Here is a 15,039-nt window from a genome sequence, read left to right as displayed (position 1 = left end):
TTTCTATTTGGATAGAATTACTCTGTGTAGCAATTATAAGAGAATATGACTTGTATTTAAGAAGATCTACTACTCTTGTTATAAAGGATTGAGTTAGACCACCTAGGAGGGAGAAGAAACTAAGAAGGCAAGGAATTTTCTAAATGGAAAGAAACAAAATTGGTTTTGGGACAAGGATATAATATAAATCCCATCCCAATGATTGGCTTTAATGTCACAAAATATTAAAATTCTGGTAGAAAGTCAGTAATTTAAAGGAGCCAAAATAAATGTCAAATGAAGAGGATTTAGGTTATAAATTCTTATGAAAACATCAAGTAATTATAAGTTCGGTGACTCTGGCCTCACAAGTCAACATTAGCCTGTGTGTTGAGCATGTTTGCAGTGCATTTGTAGAGTTGCTGAGGGCTACCCTGACATTGCTCCTAGTGAGAGGATTTTGTTGGAAAGGTTAATTTGGCATTTCTCTGAGTCTATTTTGTGGTTTGAAGTTTATTAGAAAGGGCTTAATTAAGGGCCATTTAGGGACACTCAATAGAGTGAAATAATTTGGATGGACCCATGAATCAGTAGCACTGTACTATGAAGAAGCACAGCAGAAGAGCAGAAGTTTCCTGTCCTTCCTATGTCACAGGAAAGCCCTGGCCAGGTGGTTCAGTAGGTTGGAGCATCGTTGGTACACCAAAAGGTTGAGGGTTCCATCCCCAGTTGGGGCTTGTAGAGGAAGCAACAGATTGACATGTTTCTCTCACATCCATTTCTCTCTTTCTCTCTCCCTCTTTCTGTTTCTCTAAAATCAATAAACATATGTTCGGGTGAGGATTTACAAAAAAGTTACAGGAAAGAAAAATTTCAACATATTCTTGAAATATGTAGCAGTCACTTTTTAGAGTGTAATGATACTCTTTACAAACATGCTCTGCACAGAACAGTTATTTATGCAGTGGAGGAGAGTAGAAATGTACGCAACCCCCATTTTTGAGGAGCCTAACATTATTGTAAAGTGAGAGCATCTGACATAGTACCAGTGACAGCCAACAGGACAGCCTCAGAGGGGTCCTACAGCTAGAGAAAGGAGGCCACTGTTCCAGCCACCCAAGTGGAAGGAAGCTTCCTCTCAGGTGATGGTTCCCTCAGTGAGCATTTTAAAATGGAAGTCTTTCCTTCCAACAAAACAAACCTTTGCCTTTTGACCATTGGAGATCAAGCAACAGATGCTCTTGTTAACATATCCAGGAACAGACTGGCATGGAACTCTTCACTCTGCAAGCTTCCCTTTCATCCAAGAACTCTCCCACAACTCCACTGGCTGCCTGGTGAAAGCTATTGTAAAAGCAGTTGTCGCCTAAGAGGGTTCAAAGACTTTTCAAATGGTTTGCTTGGCCAAGGCACAACAATATCCCCACAGAGTGTGGTGGGTCAGTTGTGGAGCTGTCTGCCCTGACCTCGCCTCAACTGAGTTCAGTGCCCACCTTGTTGCACCTCCATGAGTATTTCCTTGACTTCTGTGACCAATGAGGGCAGTCCTGTGAAGGGCATACCCCAGGGCCAGGGAATTCACTTAGTATCTGTCTTCATTGTGTGTGTGTGTCTTCTTTTGAAGAGAATGGAAGAACTCAAAAGATTTAGCTGGCTCTTGCATTTTCAACTGGCACTGGGATTAGAAAAGTGATTTACCCAGTTTGAGTGGTAGCACAACTTCATGGGGAAATGTTGCTGGCTCTATGCTGAGTGACATCTGAAACTGCTTTGCTTTTCTACCATCTCCCTGTGGGGTGACCTTGGGACAATGCCTTTCCCTTGAGTCTGACTCTCCTCATCTGCATATGAGGATGAATAATACCTCTTCCTTTCCAAAGCTGGATTATGGTGAAGTTAAACACTGGCCAGCACACTAGTGCTCAGCAGATCATTGCAGTTCACCTGCTCATTGCTCTGCTCTTTACGACTGTTATGACCTGTTTGCTGTCACCCACAGCACAGCAGGGGGTGAGCCAGGGGACAGAGCATTTGACATTTGACACATTTAGAAGGTTGCCTGTTCTATCACTCTGGATCTCTTTCTGTTACTAATTATGAATAAATACAAACAAATTTAGCACTGATAGGTTTTGCATGCCAAAATAACATGACAGTTGTACTGAAATTCTTCTTGTTGGTGTTCACAAACAAATGCAGCGCTCTTGATGGGAAATAATCAGTAGTGGGAACGTGATTTAGAGGCCTGATCAAGGGTAAAGTTAACATTTCATATCAAAGTGAATGGAGGGTTCAGGTAAACTTCTCATCCTGCATTGACTGCCTGTCCCAGAACACTGGGGTTCAGCAATCATGCACTAGCATTGGACAGCCAAGACCAGGGCAGCATAGGCTGGGGACCTTCTGGGCACAGGGCTATGTATTACACCAGGTGATCTAAGGAGCTTTGTCTGGCAAGCAGGAAGGATGAGACAGAAGGGAAAAACACATCAGTTGCCTCCATCCCTTGTACACCAAACAGTTTTGGACCCAGCAGGGTCATATTAAGCTTCATTCATAGATGGGATCATGAAACAACACACAAGAGCTGAAATCTGTTTTGTCTGGCCCTAGGAAAGGATGCCTCCCTTGCTGCCCCTAAACAGAAGTTGATCTGGGTGGAATAGCTTGCTAAGCTCTAATGCTGGCTTGTGGTTTTAGGGACATCTGTTGTGTTTTCCCAGGCTTGTGCCCAATTTTGCAAATCATGTCAGGATGCAACAGTTGATAGGAGAACATATCCTTGTGTCCTTAACTTGTTGTTGATAGTGCACTACCCAATCAAGTCTTAAGTGGCCCTGGCCTTGCAGATAGAACTACCTGCTCATGGATGGCAGCCTACAGCTCCACTTTCAGATGTTCATTTTCCTAATTCTGGCCTTTTAAAGTTCTTGAGTTGGTCATAGCTGTAGCATTAGAGGTATGCTGGGTCCCAAAGTTGGCTGAACATTTCTTTCCTAGAAACACGTATTTGTGGAGCTAAGGTCAGAATAGAAAGAGACATGTCAACCTTTCCATTTAACGTCCCACTCATGTTTAGTGTCTCTGGGTATTGGCAGAGGCAGATGGAGACCAAGAGACACCTAATCAGGAGTTGTCCCCTCCCTTTCCGGGGCGCACACAGCTTTGCATATGATGCATTCTCTGCTTTCTTGCTACCTCCAGCTGTAGATGCCAACTGATCTGATTAATTTTGTAGAAAGAAAATATTTGGTAGGTTGCAAAGTAAGAATGCTAAGTCAGGCCAGGTGGTTAAATTCCAGTCACTCTCTCTCATGTTGAACTCATTCAGCTGGTCCTAGCACTGATCATGCAGATCTGACTGCTCTTAGGTTTGGGGAAGAAATGCTAATAAACTCCTTGTTGCCCTTATTGGAGTGCTTTCAGGTGCTTTTCCCCTCACATCTGCAATCTCTTCATGATGGTTATCCTGAGTTTGAAGAGTGACCTGGAGACTCTGGTGTGTATAGTTTAATGATACTGGTGTAAACCAATAACACCATTTTATCTTAATGATCCTTCTTTGCACACTTGAACACTGCCTTGTGTGAAGGTCAACCTCTCAGTCTTGGGGTTAGCTGGAGCAGACCTTCCTTTCTCATTGATGTCTTAATTAGCCAACATGGCAGGCAGGCAGGATTAGGACAAAGACAGGAGTTTAACTACAATGGGCTCCTGCTTTTCTTGAATATGAAATGGATGTGTATGCATGAACAGAGTTGCTGCCAGCAAGGTTTCAACTACTTTCCCCTAGCCACATTTCCCCCCTTTTTGAACTTGACTTTGCTACTTGGGTACCCATCTGCTGATGATAACCAGAATGATCATTGAAGGCATCTTTCCAACTCCACAGTGCCAGAGCCATCTCTTTTCTCATAGTGCACTAGGGTTTTGGAGGCTAGGTCTTCATTGTTTCCTTCTTTTACATTACATTATTGTTGTTCAATTACACTTGTCTCTATTTTCTCCGTCCCTTTATCCCAGCCAAACCCACCTCCATTCCCTGCTTTCACCCTCCCCCTTTGTTTGGTCTATGTGTCCTTTATAGTAGTTCCTGAAAACTCTTCTCCCCACTGTCCCATCTCCCCTGCCCTCTGGCTATTGTTAGATTGTTCTTAATTTTAATGTCTCTGGTTATATTTGTTTGCATTTTTCTTTTTTTGATTATGTTCCAGTTAAAGGTGAGATCATATGGTATTTGTCCCTCACAGCCTGGCTTATTTCACTTAGCACAGTACTCTCCAATTCCATCCATGCTACCACAAAGGGTAGGAGCTCCTTTCTCTCTGCTGTGTACAATTCCATTGTATAACAGCACCAGAGTTTTTTGATTCATGCATTTGCTGTTGGGCAATTTGGTTGCTTCCAGCACTTGGCTATTGTAAATTGTGTTGCTATGAACATTGGAGTCTTAGGTTCTTTTGGATTGGTGTTTCAGGGCTCTTAAGGTATGATCGCAGTAGTGGAATTGCTGGGTCAAAAGGCAGTTCATTTTTAGTCCTCTGAGGAAATTCCAGACTGTTTTCCACAGTGGCTGCACCAGTCTGCATTCCCACCTACAGTGTACTCGGGTTCCCTTTTTCCCACATCCTTTCCAACATTTGTTTTTTGATTTGTTTATGATGACCATTCTGTCCAGTGTGAGGTGGTATCTCATTGTGGTTTCAGTTTGCATCTCTCTGATGGCTAGTGATGCTCAGCATCCTTTCATGTGTCTCTGGGCCCTCTGTATGTCCTCCTTGGAGAAGTGTCTGTTACAGTCTTTTGCCCATTTTTTAATTGGGTTTTTTTTCCTGGAGCGGAGTCTTGTGAGTTCTTTATATATTTTGGAGATCAAACCCTTGTCTGAGGTGTCATTGGAAAATATGTTTTCCCATACAATTGGTTCTCTTTTCATTTTAATGTTGTTTTCTTTAGCCATGCAGAAGCTTTTTAATTTGATGAAGTCCCATTTGTTTATTCTTTCCTTTATGTCCCGTGCTTTAGAGTCCATATCCGTGAAGATGTTGCTGCGTCGAATGACTGGGATTTTCCTGCCAATGTTTTCTTCTAATACTTTTATGGTGCCCCAACTTATATTTAAGTCTTTTATCCACCTTGAATTTATTTTTGTGTATGGTGTAAGTTGGTGATCGAGTTTCATTTTTTTGCATGTAGTTGTCTAGATCTCCCAACACCATTTGTTGAAGAGGCTATTTTGACTCTGTTTTATGCTTCTGCCCCCTTTGTCAAATATTAATTGACCGTAGAGACTTGGGTTTATTTCTGAGCTCTGTGGTCTATTCCCATGCTCTCTGGCCTTGTAATACAATTTGATATCAGGTATTGTGATCCCTTCTGCTTTGTTCTTTTTCTCAAAATTGCTGTGGCTATTTGGGGCCATTTATGCTTCCATATGAATTTTTGAAATGTTTGTTCTATATCTGTGAAATATGTCACTGATACTTTAATAGGGATTGCATTCCATCTGTAAACTGCTCTCGATATTTTGGCCATTTTGATGATGTTAATTCCTCCAATCCATGAGTATGGTACATGCTTCCATCTGTTTGTGTCTTCCTTAATTTCTTTCTTCAGTGTTGTATAGTTTTCTGAGTGGGGGTCTTTTACCTCCTTGGTCAGGTTTATTCCTAGGTACTTTATTTTTCTTGTTGATATATCAAATGGGATTATTTTTCCTGGTGTCTGTTTCTGATATTTCACTGTTTGTGTACAAAAATGCCTTTGATTTCTGAGTATTGACTTTGTCTCCAGCTCTTTTGCCAAATTCATTTATTAGGTCAAGTACTCTTTTAGTGGAGTCTACAGGATTTTCTATGTACATTATCATGTCATCTGCAAACAGTGCCAGTTTTACTTCTTCCTTTCCAATCTGGATGCCTTTTATTTGTTTTTCTTCTCTGATTGCTGTGGCTAGGACTTCCAGTATATTTTGAATAGGAGTGGTGAAAGCAGGCATTCTTGTTTTATTCCTGATTTTAGTGGGAAAGATCTAAGTTTTTGTCCATTGAATAGGATGTTGGCTCTAGGTCTCTCATAGTTGGCCTTTATTATGTTGAGAAATGCTCCCTCTTTCCCACTTTGCTGAGTGTTTTTATCACAAATGCGTGCTGTGTCTTATCAAATGCTCTTTCCTCATCTACTGATATGATCATGTGATTTTTGTCTTTTGTTTGGTTTATGTGGTGTATAATGTTTATTGATTTGTGAATATGGTACCATCCTTGCATCCCTGGGATGAATCCCACTTGATCATACTGAATGACCTTTTTAATGTATTTCTGGATGTGGTTTGCCAATATTTTGTTGAGGATAGTAACATCTATATTCATGAGAGATATTGGTCTGAAGTTTGCTTTCTTTCTTATGTCTTTATCTGGTTTTGGGATTAGGATAATGCCAACTTCACAAAAAGACTTTGGGAGTCTTCCATGTTCTTGAATTTTGTGGAATAATCTGTGGAGGATGGGAGTTAGCTCTCCCATAAATGCTTTGTAAAAATCTCCTGTGAAACCATCTGGTTCAGGGCTTTTGAGTGTCAGAAGCTTTTTGATTACTGCTTCAATTTCATCTGCTGTTATTGGTCTGTTCAGGATTTCTTCTTCTTCTTCTTCATTGAGTTTTGGAAGATTACATTTTTTTCTAGAAATTTGTCCATTTCACCTACGTTTTCAAATTTCTTGGCATATAGTTCTTCATAATATTTTCTTACAATAATTTGTATTTCTGTGGTATCAGTTGTAATCTTTCCTCTCTCATTTCTGATTGTGTTTATTTTCCTGTCTTTTTTTCTTGACGAGTCTGCTTAAAGGCTTGTTGGTTTTGTTTATCTTTTCAAAGAACCAGCTTCTGGCTTCACTGATCCTTAGAATTGTGCTTTTAGTCTCTATGTCATTTAATTCTGCTCTGATCTTGGTTACTTCCTTCCTTCTGCTTGCTTTGGGCTGTCTGTTGTTGTTCCTCGAGCTCTCATATGCATAGGGATAGGTTGTTTATTTGAAGTGTTCCTATCTTGTTTAGGTAGGCCAGTATTGTTATGAACTTCCTTCTCAGGACTTGCCTTCACTGTGTCCCATAGGTTTCAGATTGTTGTGAGTTCATTTTCATTTATTTACAGAAACATTTTGATTTCTTCCCTAATCTCATTTTTTGACCCATTCAATGTTTAATAGCATGCTATTCAATCTCCTTGAGTCTGAGTGTTTGGGTTTTTTTTTCCTTGAGGTTGGTTTCTAGTTTCAGTCCCTTGTGGTCAGAGAAAAGGCTTGATATGATTTCAATTTTTTTGAATTTGTTGAGGCTTGTTTTGGGTCCCATTATGTGGCCTATGTTTGAACATTTCCATGTGCATTTGAAAAGAATCTGTATTTTGCTTCTTTGAGATGAAAGACTTTATATATATCAGTTAAGTCCATTTCATCTAGAGCATTTTTCAATACTACAATATCTTTGTTGATGTTTTGTTTGGAAGATCAGTCCATTTTTGACAGTGGGGTGTTAAATTCCCTTACTATAATTGTGTTGCTGACAATATCTTTCTTGAAGTCCTCCCAGATTTTCTTTATGTATTTGGGTTCTCCTATATTGGGTGCATATATATTTACAATGTTTATGTCTTATTGGGGGTTTCTTCCTTGAGCATTATGAAGTGAGCTTCTGAGTCTCTTTTCATGGCTCTTTTTATGAAGTCTATTTTGTCTGATATAGGTATTGCTACCCTGCCTTTTTGTTTCTGTCCATTTGCTTGGAATATTTGTTTCCAGCCCTTCACTTTCAGTCTGTGTAGGTCTTTTGTTCTGAATGGGTCCTTTGTGGGCAGCATATTTGTGGGACATGTTTTCTTATCCATTCCTCTATTCTGTGTCTTTTGATTGGGACATTTAATCCATTTGTGTTTAAGGTTATTATTGATAAGTACTTATTCATTGCCAGTTTTTTTGTACCTGTGTTCCTCCCTCTTTCACTGTTTTTCTTCCTGTTTTTAAAGCAAACCCTTTAGCATCTCTCACACAGCTTGTTTGGAGGAGCTATATTCTTTGAGGCTTCTTTTGTCCAGGAAGCTTCATATTTGGCCTTCCATTTTTAACTGAGAGCCTTGCTGGATAAAGTAGTCTTGGTTGCAGGCCTCTGGTTCTCATGACTTGGAGTATTTCTTATGCCAATCCCTTCTGGCTTCAAGAGTTTCCATTGAGAAGGCAGCTGCTATTCTTATTGGGGCTCCCTTGTATGTCACTTCCTGTCTTTCCCTCACTGCCTTTAAGATTCTCTCTTTATCTTGAATTTTACCATTTTAAATATGATCTGTCTTGAAGTGGGCCTCTTTGCGTTCCTCTTTATTGGAACTCTCTGTGTTTCCTTTATTCGAGTGACTTTTTCCCTCATCAAATTAGGGAAGTTTTCCATCATTCCTTTTTCAAACAATTTTTCTATCCCTCACCCTTCTTCTTCTTCTGGTATCCCTATTATACAGATATTATTATGTTTCATGTTGTCCTGCATTTCCCTGGACCTCTCTTCATTTTTTCTGGGCTTGTTTTCCCTTTCTTGCTCATTCTGGGTGTTTTCTTCTCCCTTGTCCTCCAGCTTCCTGATCCAATCCTGGGCTTCATCAAGCCTGCTTTTGTTTCCTTCTACTGTGTTCTTCCATTCAGAAATAGCATTGTTCATTTCCTCTTGGCTCTTATTGATAGTTTCTATTTATTTTTTTCATGTTGATGTAGTTTGCATTGAGTTCATTGTAGTTTCCCTGTAACTTTTGGTAATTCTCTGTGAGCTTCCTTATAACTATTGCTTTGAACTCAATATCTGATAGTTGACTTGCCTCTAATTCATTTAGAATGCTTTCTGAGATTTCCTCCCTTCCCTTCATTTGGGATTGTTTCTTCATCTTCCCATTGTTTGTGAGACTCTTCCTGTTAGCCTCTGCTTCTGAAATGCTCTGTTCTGACTCCCTGGGTTTATGGTGTGAACTTCTATGGTAGAACACCTGTGAGATTCCTTGATCTCCTGATCTTCTGAGCTCTCTGGTCTTGGGCATTTATTTATGTTGGCTCTCCAGATATCTTTGGATTTGATTATTGTTGGATGTTTCTTTGGTGGGTCCTTCCCTCTAGCTGGTTAAGTGAGTGTCACTCCTTAACTTTAATTGAGGGTCCACCACCTCTTGCATTCTTTGTGCAGGTATGGGCAAGTTGTGTTGAAGGTGTTTCTTCCATGTGTACAAGGTTTGGAGGATCCTTAGGTTGTTATCTATTTGTGGTTCCTTTGTTGGTGATTTTCCTCTTCCAGCAGGTATCCTGGTATTCACAGATTCCACCTACTCATCTGATTTTTCAATGTCCTCTACAATTTCTGGTCTCCAATCTTCATATATGCTGGAGTATTCTTGGCTGTTTGCTCTGTTTTTCTGAAGATTGGCTAGGTGTTTCACTTGTGTGCAGAGTGGAAGTGCACTCCTCTCCTACACATCTGGCCACTGTCTTCATACCACAAACACCAGTGTATTATAAAAGGATATAAATCAAGAACAGCCAGATGGAAGAGATGCATTGGGCATAGCATGAAAAGGGTTTAGAACTTCCATGTCATTCTTTCTTTAAGATTAAAAAAATGTTCCCTTACTTCTCACAGGGTTATGATTTAAACATGTGTGGTGTGTGTGTGTTTTAAAGTTAGCCTTATGAATGTTCCACATCAAGGATGTGAGATCATGAGTTCTTTCAGTATGTGCCAATTTTCTGTGTTCCAAATGGATGTATATCATATCACGTGAGATACTTCTCAGCTACAACATCACTGAAGGTTGAAAAACAGGTTGAAAAAATAGAGGATTTATCGTAGTTTGTGTCTTTCATGTCAATAAGCAATAGCACTTTTATGAGGCAAACAAATATTACTGCTTTTAAGGTTCAGAAAATTATTCATGTTACCCTAGATAATACAGTGCGGGTGCATCTATGTCTCTGATACTTTATTTGCACTTTGGTGCATGGACACTTCATTTGCTCAGGTGCCCAAAGACTCTGTGTTCCCTGTGAAAGCTTCAACTCTTTTATGTAGAATGAAATCTTGCTTCTGTGATCCAGCCTGGTTTCCCATAGCACACGGCCCCTCTTGAGTCATTAGTACTTGCCTGAGTTATGAAGTGTGTGTATCACTTCTTCCAGAGGGCAGAGACTCTGTCTTTCTTATATTACATCTTTTCTACTGCCCACTCCAAAAAGTCATTGCAGATTTTTTGATAAACACTTAGGCAAAGTAATTTACTCATAAAGACATCCCTGTAACAGTGAACCTTAAGATAATTTTCGAGTGTGAAGGAAACATTTTTCCTGTGAATGTATGTTGTTCCTTGGCACATCAGACTTTCCAAAGATATAGTTGATCATTCAGGTGTGATAAGAACTTGCAGCTTGTGTTCTTTGGGACCATTTTAATGGGATTTTCCATCTTAGTGAACCCTTTAACAAGCTTAGAGACAACCAGAAAGTTCAAATAGTTTTCTCAAAACAAGATGTTGCCATCATATTTTGGTTTTGTGCTTTTGTTTTAAATTCTATTCATAAAATCATTTGGTTTAAGTCAGAATGTCTTATTGTATAATGTGCTCAAAGGGAAGGTGTGAATCTTCTCCCCACCCCCATGAGATACACACCACCAGTTCCATTAGGGACTCTTCCTGATGCAGAAGTCATAGTTTGCTGGAACATTTGTTTGGAGTATAACCAAGTAAACTTGTGCTTTAGGAAATAAAGCAGGAAAACAGCTTCCTCAAGAGCCAGTCTGAACAAAGTGCCAGAGAAGTCTGCCACCTGCAGGAAGAACTGAAGAAGACCAGTCAATGTTTGAGTCAGAGCCAGGATTTTGCAGAGGAAATGAGGGGTAAGTAAAAGTTTGTGATATGGAGTGACTTCCTAAGCTGCTGTATGGAGGAGGGTGGATGGCTGTAGAAACTTTGAATTTTTCCATCTAGTCTCCTAGAAAGATGTCTGCAGAGGATGTGCAGAAAGTTTTCTCTCTTCCACTTTTTAGTTTCTAGAGTGATAGTCGGACACTTTTTTTTTTATTGGAACACATAGAGCCCACAAATGCCTGTTTTTCAGCATTTAGAAACTGGGGGGTACATATTTTCCATACCAAAGGAAATTGTCAGCACTGCCTGTCTCCCCAGAGTGCTGTTGTCTGTCCCCAGTGTGTTCATCAGTGACACTCAGACAGCTTGTCTCCTCACTCTTTGCCTTACATGGAAAGTCCCTACACGAAGTGTGTGTTGTCCCAGCCCTGAATGACCATTGGTTTTTGATGACTTACTTCACTGAATGATTTTGTCCTTACTGTAGAGCCGCAGAACCATGCTATACACACTAAATGAATACACCGTTCATTACCCATTTTTAGGTGTACTGTATATCTTCTTGTTCCATTTCTTTTTGTCAGCTTGGGTATTTGCACATCCAGGATTTCTCTGAACTGGACCCTGTGGATCATGGAACTATGGGTCACACTTCTCTGTGACTGTTTTCTTTTTGCAATTCCCAAGTCCCCCAAACAGCATTCAGTTTTTCAACAGTAGTGGGTAGAAATGTCAGCCTTTCATGAAAGAAAACCAATAGAAAAGTGAATGTTTGGGCAGTTTCCATTGTTGGCCACCAGGGTCATTTTCTCAGGTCCCCATAAGCAGAGGAGACTGATAGCCCTTGTGGCCTGTGGAGAGCCATTCCTCAGTAGGTAGACTGAGATTAGTGGGTCAGAATAGGAACTGGTTTCCACTTATTGTCACCCCTGCATTTAGAATACATTCTTCCTTCATCATCTATTATGGAGAATGTCTTTTCTCCTCAATTTATTTGGGGAGTTGAAAGGATGCCTATCACTGTTGAATGAAAACATTGAGGTTATTCTCAACTGGGTGGGGCCAGGAGGTACAGGTGTGTTGCTGGGCAGAAAACAAGGTGGTAACAAAGTTTGAAAAAGCTCCCAGATGATTCTTGGATTCATAGACACTAGTTTTCCTGTGAGGATGTGGGACATGAGTGATACCTTTATAGTGGTCCTAAAAGGTACCAATGTAAAGCATCTTTTCCTCTTTGGTACAGAACCCATGGATTGTGGAGAAAATGGTGGAGCAGTTCCAAGGTTATTCTGGGAAATCAGGATTTCTCCCCAGTGCAGGGAGTATTTCCACTTCAGGGCTGCTTTTGTCAGTTCTTTCTCTCTCAATAATTATTTCTTTTATTAAGATATTATTTATGTATTTTTAGTGAGACGGGAAGGCAGGGAGAAAGAGAGGGAGAGAAACATCAATGTGTGTGTGCCTCTCCAGTGGCCCCCACTGGGTACCTGGCCAACAATCCAGGCATGTGTTCTGAGTGGGCATCAAACTGGCGACCCTTTGGTTCACAGCCCACACTCAATCCTCTGAGCTATACCGGCCAGGACTGAGTAATTATTTCATGACAGGTGAAAACTACAGGCAAGTCTCAGAGATAGGGCAGGTGGGTTTCAATCACTGCAATAAAGTAATTATCACACACAATAAATTGAGCTTTGACCTTTTTGCTGGTGGAGGGTCTGGCCTTCCATTTGTAAAACTCACAACATCTGAAAAACACAATAAAACAGCTATTCCTGTCCACATATACACAAAGGAAGAAGAAAAAGTTGCAACTGCTTAGAAAAGTAATCTCTTGGTTTTTTATACATCACTTTCTTAAGCTCCCTACAAAGAAGATGAACAAATATATTAGCACATCTAAAATCACTATGTTTCTCATGGTATTTTGGGAAGCTTAAATGATTATCTGGTGATCTACTTTGCAGGAGGTGTCTGCACAATAATGCCAATTTTTACAAGGCTGAGGAGTTGTTAGTGTGTTTAGATTTTCTTTTTCCGTTTAGAATTCTTATGAAATGAATATTTGAAACCTTCACAATGCTTTTTTTTATTTTTCATAGCTAAGAATGCTTTTCAAGAAACCACATTAAGAGACCTCCAAGAAAAAATCAATCAACAAGAGAATTCCTTGACTTCAGAGAAACTGAAGCTTGCCTTGGCTGATCTGGAAAAGCAATGTGATGGTTCTCAAGCCCTTTTCAAGGAAAGGGAACATCATGTTGAACAAGTGAGTGAAAAGTTAACCAAAACACAGAGAGAGTCTGAAGCTTTATTGTGTGCATTGGAGATTTAAAAAAAAAGTTTGACAAAGGGAAAGAAGAGAAAACTCACTTTTGTCACTAGAAAAGTGAAAATGAAAACTCATAAAGGAAATGGAATTGGAGAATGAAATCTTCCTAAGTAAAACCAATCAAATGGAAATGTGTCTTAAGAAACAACAAATAAGAAGCAATGGATAAAATAAGAGAGTAAGCACACAGGAGATGGAAGGAGGAAGCCTAAGGGTGGAGGTGAAGAACCTTTGTAGTGTCCTCCATAGCAAGACAGTGGAGATGGAGACACAGAAAGAAGCTCAGGTATAATTCCAGCAGAAAGCTGAATTGTCAGATAGAAAACATAGGAGGGAAACAGAAAGCATGTGCTTGAAAGTTTCTGAGCTTACTGAGCAAGTTGAAGATATAAAGCACAAACTTCAATTAATGTCAAGTGAAATAAGAAAGACCAGCATTGTCCTGGCTGGCATAGCTCAGTGGATTGAGTGTGGGCTGTGAACCAGGCATTGCAGGTTTGATTCCCAGTCAGGGCACATGTCTAGGTTGCAAGCCATGGCCCCCAGCAACCGCACACTGATGTTTCTCTCCCTCCCTCTCTCTCTCTCTCTCTCTCTCTCTCTCTCCCCCTCCCTCCCTCCCTTCCCTCTCTAAAAATAAATAAATTAAAAAATCTTAAAAAAAGAGAAAGACCAGCGTTACCAAGAGTTGCACTCTGAATAGGAGAGGCTCAGGGAGCTGCTAACCCTTGTAATTCCTTGGTGACAAATGAAGCTCATCGCAGCAGTTTTCTTGCTTCTGAGCAGCAGTGTGAAGTGAATAATTTCTTGGTGAATAGAACAGGTTTTCAAGGGCATAAAGTATACTCTAAAGTATTTTTAAAAATATAATCCACCTGGCTGGTGTAGCTCAGTGGATTGAGCATGGGCTACGAACCAAAGTGTCACAGGTTTGATTCCCAGTCAGGGTACATGCCTGGGTTGTAGGCCATGACCCCCAGCAACTGCACATTGATGTTTTTCTCTCTCTCTCTTTTTCCCTCTCTAAAAATAAATAAATAAAATCTTTAAAAAATACAATCTAGAACTTTAGGTTTTCAAGGGTATAAAGTATACTCTAAAGTATTTTTAAATATACAATCCACAACTTTTTGGGGAGCTGAATTTCTACAGTGATTACATTTAAACACTCTAATATGGGACCTTTCTAAAGATCTTTTCTAAAGTCTCCTGGATAAAATTATATTATGGAGTCAGCAGATTTCTCTTTCACAATGTCTATGTTGTATGTTTTCATTCTTCATGAGTTAAGAAAGTGCTCTTACATATTCCATTAGAGCTTAGAAATGGGAATGTGATGTGAATGTTAACATCTCTATTTCCTTATGGCTTTTTATAGTTTAGGGTTATAGTCCTCAAACAAATATAAAAGCTTATTTCAGATTACCGAATCATTTTCTAACAATATACCCCTGATACAAATCTGTGATTTGATATCAGTTGTTGAAAAAGACATTTCTTTCTTTATAGAATGTGAACCTCCTTACTTACATATGACTTTGTCCCTGTAGTCCACCAGCTAAACTACTAATGCTATAGAGTTGAGGACTCTCACTTTATTCTTTTTATCTACTGTTGTATGATGCCAATGGCAAGTGGTGAGGAGGCAGCAGTGGTAGTCGCAGTAAGGGTAGTCACAGCAGCTGGCCCCTGTTTGACAGATGACAGGAAGGTGATGTTCAGACATATGGTCTCTCAGAATCCAGATAGTAAGTGCAGTCTTAAGTCCCTGGGCTGGTTATGACACCTCACCTCCTTCTCCTACTGAAGAGTATCAGAACTGCTAAAGATGGAAGCT

At 40.0% G+C, this 15,039-nt stretch overlaps 1 protein-coding gene across 1 annotated transcript in view; it reads left to right on the top strand.

The window, feature by feature from the left end:
- Positions 1-15,039, top strand: part of LOC123823668 (centromere protein F-like) — a 56,380-nt gene that overhangs the window by 23,235 nt on the left and 18,106 nt on the right. The window contains 6 exon segments of the mRNA XM_045846629.1: positions 10,764-10,899; positions 12,973-13,200; positions 13,203-13,268; positions 13,271-13,641; positions 13,870-13,930; positions 13,933-14,012. Of these exon segments, the coding sequence (XP_045702585.1) occupies positions 10,764-10,899; positions 12,973-13,200; positions 13,203-13,268; positions 13,271-13,641; positions 13,870-13,930; positions 13,933-14,012 (942 nt within the window).

Source organism: Phyllostomus hastatus, unplaced genomic scaffold (genome assembly GCF_019186645.2).
Source record: "Phyllostomus hastatus isolate PE091 unplaced genomic scaffold, TTU_PhHast_1.1 phas_contig_5, whole genome shotgun sequence".
Taxonomy (NCBI): domain Eukaryota; kingdom Metazoa; phylum Chordata; class Mammalia; order Chiroptera; family Phyllostomidae; genus Phyllostomus; species Phyllostomus hastatus.
This window is presented reverse-complemented; position numbering and strand designations above follow the sequence as displayed.